General features: G+C 44.6%; 1 protein-coding gene across 3 annotated transcripts in view; it reads right to left on the reverse strand.

Annotated features, from left to right (window-relative positions):
• Positions 1–3,256: 3,256 nt before the first annotated feature.
• The window catches only part of CTTNBP2 (cortactin binding protein 2), a 146,197-nt gene continuing 136,710 nt past the window's right edge, over positions 3,257–12,743 (reverse strand). For 2 of the 3 annotated variants that reach the window (XM_089672097.1, XM_089672098.1), the window contains exons 22-23: positions 7,289–7,387; positions 3,257–4,472 (exon numbers count right to left, since the gene is read on the reverse strand). In XM_089672097.1, the coding sequence (XP_089528223.1) occupies positions 4,266–4,472; positions 7,289–7,387 (306 nt within the window). In that variant the 3' untranslated portion in view covers positions 3,257–4,265. Of the gene's footprint in view, positions 4,473–7,288; positions 7,388–12,743 lie in introns of those variants that run through there. The other variant, XR_016311998.1, reaches the window with a different exon arrangement.

Genomic DNA, 12,743 nt, shown 5'->3' on the forward strand with positions numbered 1-12,743 from the left:
CAGATACGTTGAGGGGGACAGATCCTCATAGGAGACAGATTTTCATGCTACACCGGAACGGCGCGGGAACACGGCGAGAGGAACGCGCGGAGCAAAGGTAAGTGAATTGACACAGGGAGGACTTGGGGACTTAATATGGGGGATGAATTAATATGGGGGATGAATTACTATAGGGGGAATGAATTACTATAGGGGGGATGAATTACTATATGGGGGATGAATTACTATGGGGGATGAATTACTATATGGGGGATGAATTACTATATGGGGGATTAATTACTATGCTTACTATGGGGGAATATTACTATACTTACTATGGATGACACATACACATCATTCATCTACTCTTGGTCCAGCCCCCGGGTCCAAAATATGAACCCATTGCGGCCCTCAAGTCAAAAAGTTTGCCCACCCCTGGCTTAAAACTTATTAAAACATTTTCATAGGTTATCAATTGTTTAATTTTTATCATGAAAAATATACTCAAAAGACATACAGTATGTACTGTTAGGTGGAAAGCAATAAAGTATAATTTAAGAACAAAATTGCACATAACCTATGATGACAATATTATACTTGACAATGGGGAAGAATTTAAAAAGTTTCATTCACCCTACGCTGGTAAACACCAACCATCCTCAGTTATAAGGAACAACTATAAACATTAAAATGATTCTTCATGGCAAAGTGGCGCTTAAGAAGGATATGATTGCAATATACAAATCTTTAAATGGGAACTCTAGCTTTAGGAGGAAACTAATCTTAGGTATCTAAAAAAGACATGCAGCCATACAGTGAAGTTGACAAGAGGTTGATTCTTAAACTGCATAAGGATTTCTTTACTGATAGAGCGATAAGGATGTGGAACTCCCTTCCACAGTTGGTGGTGTTAGCAGGGAATGTACAAATTCAAAGAACTTTTAGATGTGTTTCTCAGTGAACACAATGTACAGGTGCATTGAAAATGGTAGTGACATACACACAACATGCATTCATGTTGAACTGGATGGACCAGTGTCTGTATTGAACCTTATATGTAGGTATGCATTCCTAGATCTCAACCACTAACCTCACCTAGATATGTTGCCAGTTCTACCTACTCACTTCTAGGGTTTTTCTATATATTCTATTGCACTCAGCCTCCTCCAAATTAGTTTTATTGCTGCTGTGATCTGACTTCCTGTTAGAGGGTGGCTATGCTCATTATCCATGGTCCCACTGTAAGTAGTAACATAGCCTTCCTCTCTTGCTCACTCCCAAAATGGACTATACACTATGGGATGTGTTGTGTGCAAAGAGCAGTGCACATTACCGCAAATAGCGTGCATTTCTCTTTCCAAACAGAAGTGAGAGGGAAAGGAGAGGTTTGGGAGCTCATGGAGGATGTTACAAGGAGACAGAAAAACAAAGCAAGAAACAATTTCATGAAAAAATAAATTACTGGGCCATTATATTATTAATGTGTGTTTTATTTCTGGAAAATAAGGATATTGTTTAGAGCCAGTTTAACCACTCTCTGACCGCGCTTTAGCTGAACGACGGCTACAGAGAAGTTTTCCAGTTCTGAGAGGGCATCATATGACGTCCTCCCAGAACAGCGCCCCCCTGCGTGCCCCCAGTGATCTCCCCCACTCTCACTGATTGCTGTGTCCTTTGGACACAGCTGAACACATGACACGGTAAAAGGGCCAATCACAGTGGCCTTTTACCATGTGATCAGCTGTGTCCAATTACAGCTGATCACCATGTAAACACACTTGCCGGTTATTGGCTTGTGGTTCTTTCCTCACGCGGTCACAGTATGAGGAAAATAATGCCTATAACTGGCAAGTCTGAAAGGAGACATCTATACTGATAATCAGTGCAGCCCCAAAAGTTCCCAGCAGTGCTTCCACCCTGTGCACAGCAATGCTACCAATCTGTACTCATCAGTGCTGCCAATCTGTGCCCAACAGTGCCGCCAGTCAGTGCCACCTATCAGTGCCCTCCAGTGCTGCCTATTAGTGCCCATCAGTGCCGCCTATCAGTGCCCATCATTGCTGTCTATTAGTGCCCATCAGTGCTGCATATCAGTGCAGCCTCATCAGTGCCTCCTCAATACCCACCAGTGCCACCTCATCAGTGCAGCCTATCAGTGCCCATCAGTGCAGCCTCATCAACACACATCAGTGAAGGAGAAAAATTACCTGTTTGCAAATGTTAATATTAGAAATTAAGAAAAACTTTTTTTTTCTTCTAAATTTTCAGCCTTTTTTCGTTTGTTTAGCAAAAAAAATAAAAACACCCAGTGGCAATTAAATACCACCAAAAGAAAGCTCTATTTGTGTGAACAAAAATGAGAAAAATGTCATATGGGTACAGTGTTGCATGACACAATTGTGCAACAGCGCTGAAAGCTGAAAATTGGCCTGGGAAGGAAGGGGGGTAAAAGTGCCCGGTAGGCAAGTGGTTAACTGTGCTACTGCTGCTACAGGATGAAATAGACTTTAGATCAAAATAATACAGAGAAATGAAAAATCCCAGCAGGAATAAATTCACCTGTACCCCAGAAATCCACACAGCTATCTAGAATCTGCCAATAACTGATAAATAGCCTTAGTGGAAGGGCACTGCAATAAATACAGGCCTGTCTATAACGGTTGCAGACCATGTTTCTAAATCTAAGTGTACCCACCATACAATGCCCACTAAATCCTAACAGCATAGTATATTTGTTTGTTATATGTAAAACTATATTAAATCATTGTAAATACATTAAAAATTAAATGTATATATCATATTAGGCTGATAACCCTGGAAGCTGGAAATCATTGTAGTAGGCACCCCAGTGATCTCGAATTGCTTTCAGGTCTGGTGCTCAGCAGCTGGCTTGATGCATTGTGAACGCAGGAGGTCGGCTGCTCAGCACAGGCGCCATTCAGAAAATGCAAAGTATTCTTTGATTGGATGAGATGCAGAGGTGGGCCGGTGACATCATGTAGAGCATTCTATGAATGACGCCTGTGCTGAACTGCCGACTTCTTGTGTTCACAGTACAGCAGGCCAGCCATCCAGGAGGGACCTGGAAGCAACTGGAGATCACTGCAGTAGAGATGTATACTTGTCATGTCATATCTGGTTACATTGGTCCAATCTGGACCAATGTAACTATGTAAAAAAATACCATACCTGGAATTCTTCTTTAAATACATGGACTAGCAGGAATTTCGTATCAATCAGGTGTTGAACTTTACCAGAAGAAAGAACCAGGCAATCATAATTTAGCCATAGAGAGTTTATTATAAAGTGAAAAGTGATTTGACATTTGCAAAGTCTACTATTTACTGTAGTAAACAAAAAGGACTGTTAATTAATGATGTGAGGAAATACTACTGTACATTTGATGTACAAACCCTGAATCATTAGTTACACCTCATGGCCTCTGTGCTAAAACTTTTCTGGACAGCAGAATAGCTTCACTTTTTATTTACAATTATCTTTTTAAATACAAGAACAAGTCGATTTTACAAGAGTAGAAAGACCACTTCAGTGTTGTCAGACAGGAGATAACCTATTTATTGCATTAAGAACTCTCATCCTAAGAAAGAACTAAAGCAACAATGTAAATACAGCAAGCAACAAAAACAGCAAGGTCTGCATTACACAAGAAATAAAACAAATATGAAGCGCTTAAAAAGAACAGTCAACACTTAGTCTATGGCTTGTATAAAAGAAAAAAGTGCATTGATAAGTGAGATTAATTATTGCAATGCCGCATTAGATTTGTGGGTGCAGGAGATCGATGAAAGAAATACTTAAATGAGGATTTTCTGTGAACCAATACTGTGCAATATACAAGACAGGAACCAGTTCTGATCCTCCTGTAAGTGGTCTGCGATAATTCCTCTGATCGTTAACACTTTACACTTTTGGCAAAACAATCTTTTTGATCTTCTTTTATAAAATAATATTAATAACAATGAACAACTTTTAAAACCCCCAAGCTTTCAAAGATTTAAATAGGTCATTTAAACAACTTACATCAACACGTTAAAAACAACTTATTTACATATAAAGTTTCTGTGGCCCCGTTTATATGCTATAATACAGGTAAAACTGTCATTTTATATTTACATAACACTATTTTCTGTACAGGATATATTTATCCCTTTTTTTTTTCTTTTTTTTTTTTACAGCTAGACAAGTCCCTGATACATTACATAAAAGTAATGTATTTCAGGCCACATGTGCGCATTAGAGGTTAAATATGACAGATATAGAAATTTCTATTTGTTAGCTTTATTATTGTGCAAGCTCCATAATTCCTCTTTAGAGTCTTTAGAAATAGCTATCTGCCTTGTATTACTGCTGCTTTTTCGATGACTTTTCGGTATCGGAAGTAAAGATTTGACTTTCGAGGAACTCTGTTCTGGTTTTGGCTTCTGATCGCTAAACTGTGACATCTGGCTGCTGTGGAGAGGACAAGCCCCATTCTGTAAATACAAGAATATTGATTAAGTCGTTTATGGAAATCGCAGGGAAAAAAAAGCCAAAAGCCATGATGTTGAGATGTGGAAATAATCCTTAAAGTGATTATAAAGCTTTCATTTTTTTAATAAAAATAATAAACATGTTATATTTACCTGCTCTGTGCAGTGGTTTTGCACAGAACAGCCCCGAACCTCTACTTGTTGTGTCCCCTGCCAACGCACTTGACTGCTCCTCTTCTTGGAGTGCCACCATAAGAAGCTGCATCCTACGGGGGTGCACCTGTGGTCTCGCTCCCATCTATAGACACACATAGTGAGGCTCAGTCCTGCCTTCCTCCTCACAAGATTTGATTGGCAGCAGCAGGAACCAATGGCTCCCACTGCTCACTAAGTCCTGTGAGGAGCAGAAGAGAGAGCAGCACTGCTGCACTTGTGTACAGCTTTGAATCGAGATAGAACTCAGGTAAGTATTTAAGAAGGTGAGGGTAATTTGTTACCTTAATGCAGGGAATGCATTAAAGTAAAAACATGTCCTGCCTTTAGAACCACTTTAAAAACAAGCAAAGACCGAAACATTTTCACATAGGCATCAGGTATGTTGCTTTCAAATGCTATGTACTTTGTGTCTATATTCTGCATTTAGACCTCTTAATAAATTGGGTGACATTACTTTGTGGTTATACCCAAAATGCTATACAAGAAACACCACAAAGGGCATCTCTAATATAAGCAGATGATATCCCTGTGTTGAATGACAGACTTCTAGAGGAAAGGTAATTGGTAGACATACTTTGGTTTTCACACAAGGGCCAGCAACCATTGTGGCTGGAGCTATAGAACCGAAAATATGTCACCAGCAAACCAAGATTTCTCCAAACGGGCCCAAAGCTTTATTCAGCGGTCACAGCAAATTAACAAAGGTAATGTTTCAGAGCCACACAGGGCCCCTTCATCAGGCAAGTCACTTGCTTCGAATGATATAGCAGTCCTGATTGGCTCTGAAACTTTGCCTTTGTTAACATGCTGTGACCACTGAATAAAGCTTTGGACCCCTTTGGAGAATCCATGATGTGCTGGTGACATATTTTCAGCTTTGAATGTGTATGGTTTCCAGCCGATGGTCACTGCAGCACCCACTGACACCTAAAAGCCAGTTCCAGGATTGTGTGCGTTTGGGATATTACAATTCTTCCTACAAGGTAAGCACTGAGGCTAGAAACAGCATTTTGAACACTTCAGTATCCCATCTACCACATTGTATTGTTTTGCCTCAAAGTTCTGCGTGCAATAAAGATATTCGTAGGTGCCAAGTGTTTGGTCAGTTCAGCTATCTGATAACAGTTGTCTGCAGTGATTGTCCTTGGCCAGTCATAGAGGTAAGTCACTTTTACAACAATTGGAGTCAGAATAATGATCAATTAGATCTCTGTTCACCATCCCCTTCTTCAGTTATCATTTTGTACCAAAGGAAGTAAAAAGTGCTAAAAATAAAACATGGCCCCTTTATTTGCATACAAGCACGCGTGGACATAATATCTGCACATACTGTGCAGCTGCACAAGGCCCCTCCAGAGTTTAGGGGGGGTTTACACTATAATAGCTATGGGTCAGAGGGATACTGGGACACCTGCCACCTGGACATCACTTACTTCTACCAAGCTGTCAATCAATGCACTGTGAACTTGGGTTTTTACTTGGCCAGTAGTTGAATGTGCTGCCCAAAAATTTTCCTTACACAGGGCCAACTTAGTGACTTTTTCTGCCACTGCATACCAGGTCTTCTCTACTAAAGCTACATTCACAACTCTGATTTTTGATATGCTGAAATTGCAGCACAATATACTTTAGATGTATTTTCAACACTTTTATTGTATTGGCATTCATCCCCAAGTGACTTGCTGCAAATTGCACTAGAGTTGCAAAACAAGGCACAAAACTGGCCCAGGAGACATATACAAAAACAACTTTATGGCAGGTAAAATGGAAATGGATTTTAAATGATCACAGAAGTCTTTCAAACGGATACCATCAACACAAGCCCTACTGAAAAACACACCACTGAGTAGCCATTGCACAATACTACCCAGCAGCGTGGGAAACAACATGTAAACAACATCAGAGTGCTGCGAGTCAGCAAGTTGCATGTGGGGTCTGAGGTATTGTGAAGAGTGAGAAAGGGATAACAAAGAGATTTATACCTTACAAAGTTTGACATTTTATTTGACACATCAGTACACATTTCCCCCATAGCGTATAACAATTCTTGAAAGCATACTTGCAAGTATGCTTTCAAGAATTGTTATACTCTATGGGTGAAATGTGTACTGATGTGTCAAATAAAATGTAAAATTTTCTTTTAAAAAACTGTCTGATTTATATATTTTAAGGTTGCCTTAAAAATCTCTTTGTTAGAAAAATAGGGATGATGGCAACCACACCCTGGGTTATACCGGATGACTCTTATCTAGATTGAGAAAGGGATTAGAGAACTGTTTCTTATAATTTACTACTTTAAAATCTGATAAACATTTTCAGACTGATGGAACAAAAAATGGAGAATAAACTTCAAAGAACAGCAATTATACTTTGCAGCCCAAAGTTGGTTTTGGCAGCTGTCAGCAGAGACATCCATTCAAATACTCATCGGCAACACCAGCAGCAATCTGCGCTCTGTATCAGGTGCTCTTTAGATTTAGGTTCGGTTTCCTTTCCAAGTTTGGGCCTTTGCATTATTTCATTTGATTTTTCTTTACAGCCCTATTTCTGGTTTCTAGAAAAAGAAGTATGTTTGTTGTAGGCCTCTGTTGTGGTATACTCACTTTACGTGGCTTTTGAGAGTTCTGTTTTTTACCATTTGCTGAATTCTGGTCATTCGGAGGGCTCTTAAAGATCACCAGGCAATTATCCAAGTCTGCAATCTAAGGAGAAGCATACCAATATTTCATTACTATCAGACCAATAGAATCACACAGGATTTCAAAACAAGCAGGGAGGGTTTGAATTAGGCTCAGTCTATTAACCCCTTGGCGCCGGCGCCTCCCTGCCTTTTTAAGGTTTCAGAAGCCGGGAGGCGGGGCTTTAGGGTCATGTGACCGCTGTGATTTGCCATCACGGTGGTCACATGATCGGGAAAGGTCCCAATCGGAAGAGGAGATCAGGGGCCTTTCCGTGAGTACCGGACATGTGTGCTGGGAGCGCGCAGGGCACGCGCTCTCAGTACATATGTTTTTCTTACTTGCACACAAATGTGCGGCTGCTCGGCGTCTAGGCCCAGACACATTTGTGTGCGACCGGCGTGAAGAGGTTAAACACTTTCCTTACATGAAACTTGAAAGCTACCAGGTCTGACATGAGAAACCCCAGCTTATGAAACAGAATCAGGATTATCAAACTTACTTGAAGTGATATTAAAAAATAACAATGATGTTATACTTACCTGCTCTGTGCAGTGGTTTTTTACAGAGCAGCCCTGATCCTCCTCTTCTTGGGGCCCCTGCCAGCACACCTAGCCCCTCCTTCTGGGTGTCCCCAGAGCAACAGCTTGCTATGGGGGCAACCAATCAGGCTCGCTCCCAAGCTGCTGCTCTGCGTGTCCATTAATACACAGAGCCGCAGCTCGGCCCCGCCCCTCTCTCACCTCATTGGCTAACTGGCTGTGATTGACAGAAACGGAATCCATTTACCTTCATGCAGAGAATACATGAAGGTTAAAAATCTTGAGCCTTTAGAACCACTTTGAAGGATAGGTGGGTATTTTCAACCAATGTAGGTTTTAAATTATTATTTGGTCAATATTTTTGTCAATGTGACATTTTTACATACACAATGCTATGAATTGTGTATACAATTATGTTGATTTCTCTCTGTACAGCTAATAATTTTAAATCAGGAAGTGAACTCAGCAACTGCTGAAACAGAAAGCTAAGTCTTCTAATTCGTGAATTTAGTACACACAATGAGAAAATCGAACTGCTTTTGGAGCAAACGATAAGCTGATCGTGAGTACACAGTTTTCAAAAGCCGAACATGACAGTTCATGCAAAATTATCTGAAGGGACAAGCACGAAAATTCTTCTCATAAGATAATATAGCGAATTATTTCCATTTAATCAGTGAAGTATTCGTCATAAAAAATCAAATGACCGAGACTGCGCATGATCGGAAACTTGAAGTTAACCAGGTGAAAGGGCAATGAAAACAATCTTCATTTACATTGAAAATGCTCCTAAACATAAAAAAAATATATTGTTTACAGGATAGAAATATGAATGATCATTCATCCAATTTTCTCATCCTGTGTACTAGACCATATCGTTTTCAGTAGAGAAGAGAACAGTAAAGCTCTATCACTGTGCAGCACTACTTATCTTACCTACTGTAGGCATTTGTACAAACTAAGTATATGAAGTTGGTCAAGCATATCTTCAAAAATGGACTCTCTAGTGTTTTTAATGATTAAGATTAGAGATGAGCGAAGTATTCAAAAATTCGATTCGATTGATTCGGCGAATTCGTGGAAAAATTTCGATTCGAGTCGAATATATTCGCTGCGAATTTAACTTATAAAAGGGTGTTTCTAGGCTTCAGAGAGACTTTATATTAGTGCAGAACACTGTACCTTTAATTTAAATGCCCTTGGAGTCTGCTGGGGAAGAGAAATAATACTGACAGTCAGTATGACATGCAGATGAGTGCCGTCGATCTTAAAATCACCACACACTTCACTCATTTGGGCAGTCACGGGGCCAAAACCAGAGTGTGGAGCCACAGTGTGGCGGTGGAGGCAGCAGCAATGGGAGGCCATACAGCACCCTATGACAAAAATGGAAACCATTAGCAGTGTGAGGAGACCTGAAAGTGGCACATGGCAGAGTGTGGCGATGGAGACAGCAGCAATGGGAGGCCGTACAGGGACCCATGACACACTCTGGACCTGGCAGCAGCATGAGGAGGCGGTACAGGGGCCCATGACAGATTACGGGCCTGGCAGCAGCATGAGGAGTTGGTACGGGGGCCCATGGCAGATTACGGGCCTGGCAGCAGCAATGGGAGGCCGTACAGGGACCCATGACACACTCTGGACCTGGCAGCAGCATGAGGAGGCGGTACAGGGGCGCATGACAGATTACGAGCCTGGCAGCAGCAACTTGGACAGGAGGACGTTCAGCTTCTGCACCGTCGGGTGCGTGCTCGCAAACTGTTGTCTCTTGGAAACGGATTCCAAGAAAGACTGCTGACGGAATCCGTGAAGAGGAGTAGCAGGAGAAGGAGCATCTGAACGAGCGGAATATGCCAACAAGCGACAACAGGGGCCCATGACAGATTACGGGCCTGGCAGCAGCATGAGGAGTCGGTACGGGGGCCCATGGCAGATTAGGGGCCTGGCAGCAGCTATGGGAGGCCCGTAATCTGCCAGCACCCTATGACAAAAAATGGAACCCACCAGCAGTGTGAGGAGACCTGAAAGTGGCACATGGCAGAGTGTGGCGATGGAGACAGCAGCAATGGGAGGCCGTACAGGGACCCATGAGAGACTCTGGACCTGGCAGCAGCATGAGGAGGCGGTATAGGGGCCCATGGCAGATTAGGGGCCTGGCAGCAGCTATGGGAGGCCCGTAATCTGCCAGCACCCTATGACAAAAAATGGAACCCACCAGCAGTGTGAGGAGACCTGAAAGTGGCACATGGCAGAGTGTGGCGATGGAGACAGCAGCAATGGGAGGCCGTACAGGGACCCATGACAGACTCTGGACTTAGCAGCAGCATGAGGAGGCGGTATAGGGGCCCATGGCAGATTAGGGGCCTGGCAGCAGCTATGGGAGGCCCGTAATCTGCCAGCACCCTATGACAAAAAATGGAACACACCAGCAGTGTGAGGAGACCTGAAAGTGGCACATGTTTGGGGCATGATTCATGGCGGATTTAGTCAGTTGTGTCAGGAACTGGTGGTTTGAAATCCAGACTAATCCACGCCTGATTCATTTTCACAAACGTGAGTCTCTCCACACTTTGGGTGGACAGTCGTGTCCTCCGCGGAGTTGCAATACCTCCTGCCGCACTAAACACGCGCTCCGATGCCACGCTACTGGCCGGGCATGACAGCCTTTCAAGGGCAAATTCAGCTAGTTGGGGCCAAAGGTCAAGTTTCGTTGCCCAGTAGTCAAGGGGATTGTCTACCTCGGTTGGCAGGGTGCTGTCCAAGTAGGCCTAAGCCTGTTGTTTGAGGTCCTGCTCCAGGTCCACCTGATGCTGCTGCTGCTGCTGCTGCGGCTGGTTAGTAGTTTCCTCACTGCGCTGGTGAAGAAAGCTACTCATCATCGACTGCAGACTGAGGCAGCCGCTGCTGGTGGAGCTGCCACTGCTCCTACCACCCCACCCCTCCCCTGCTGCCATGGCAGCGGAACGCGAGCGCACAGGGCCCACAGTGTCTGAGGATGGACGTTGGCGCAGACAGGCAGAGACCAGCTGACTACATAGGTGGTTTTTATAGTACGTTATTTTGGCCTCCCTCTCAGCAGGTGTGAAAAAGGCCACCATTTTTGAACGGTAGCGAGGGTCCAACAAGGTGGACAGCCAAAAGTCATCCCTCTGTCTGATGGTTATTATTCGGCTGTCGGTACGCAAGCAAGTGAGCATGCTATGGGCCATTTGTGCCAAGGAATGCGAGGGACTCCCTGCCTCCATCTCCACAGCATACTGCCACGGTGCGTCTGGGTCCTCTGTCTCCTCTTCCTCCTCCTCTACCAGATGCTCCTGCTCCTCCACTCCTGTCCGCTGAGTGGAAAAACCACCCATTTCACTCAATAATTCCTGAGCACCAATGTCCTCCTCTACCTCCTCCTCTTCTTCCTGTCCTGCCCCCACAGGGGTCATGTGGCGTTGAGATCTGTGCGCCACGTCTACCGCACCCTGACCAGCCATTGTTAACAGCATTTGTTCCAGGACGTGCAACAGAGGAATGACGTCGTTCATCCCATAGTCCTGCCGACTCACGAATAGCGTGGCCTCCTCAAAGGGCCTGAGCAAGCGGCAGGTGTCACGCATGAGCTGCCAATGGCTGACATCTAAGTTACACAGGGGAGTACCTTTATCCGCTTTTAACATCAGGAAATCTGTGATGGCCTTTTGCTGTTCGTAAAGGCGGTCTAACATATGTAGGGTTGAATTCCACCTTGTTGCAACGTCACAGCATGAGGAGTCGGTACGGGGGCCCATGGCAGATTACGGGCCTGGCAGCAGCAATGGGAGGCCCGTAATCTGCCAGCACCCTATGTCAAAAAATTCAACACACCAGCAGTGTGTGAGGAGACCTGAAAGTGGCACATGGCAGAGTGTGGCGATGGAGACAGCAGCAATGGGAGGCCGTACAGGGACCCATGAGAGACTCTGGACTTCGCAGCAGCATGAGGAGGCGGTATAGGGGCCCATGGCAGATTAGGGGCCTGGCAGCAGCTATGGGAGGCCCGTAATCTGCCAGCACCCTATGTCAAAAAAATTGAACACACCAGCAGTGTGTGAGGAGACCTGAAAGTGGCACATGGCATGAGACACTGTGGACCTGGCAGCAGCATGAGGAGGCGGTTCAGGGGCCCATGGCAGATTAGGGGCCTGGCAGCAGCTATGGGAGGCCCGTAATCTGCCAGCACCCTATGACAAAAAATGGAACACACCAGCAGTGTGAGGAGACCTGAAAGTGGCACATGGCAGAGTGTGGCGATGGAGACAGCAGCAATGGGAGGCCGTACAGGGACCCATGAGACACTCTGGACCTGGCAGCAGCATGAGGAGGCGCTATAGGGGCCCATGGCAGATTAGGGGCCTGGCAGCAGCTATGGGAGGCCCGTATTCTGCCAGCACCCTATGTCAAAAAAATTGAACACACCAGCAGTGTGTGAGGAGACCTGAAAGTGGCACATGGCAGAGTGTGGCGATGGAGACAGCAGCAATGGGAGGCCGTACAGGGACCCATGAGACACTCTGGACCTGGCAGCAGCATGAGGAGGCGCTATAGGGGCCCATGGCAGATTAGGGGCCTGGCAGCAGCTATGGGAGGCCCGTAATCTGCCAGCACCCTATGTCAAAAAATGGAACACACCAGCAGTGTGTGAGGAGACCTGAAAGTGGCACATGGCAGAGTGTGGCGATGGAGACAGCAGCAATGGGAGGCCGTACAGGGACCCATGAGAGACTCTGGACTTCGCAGCAGCATGAGGAGGCGGTATAGGGGCCCATGGCAGATTAGGGGCCTGGCAGCAGCTATGGGAGGCCCGTAAT

This window comes from Staurois parvus, unplaced genomic scaffold (genome assembly GCF_062004578.1).
Source record: "Staurois parvus isolate SC_StPar_1 unplaced genomic scaffold, SC_StPar_1.0 ptg000120l, whole genome shotgun sequence".
NCBI classification, from domain to species: Eukaryota; Metazoa; Chordata; class Amphibia; order Anura; family Ranidae; genus Staurois; species Staurois parvus.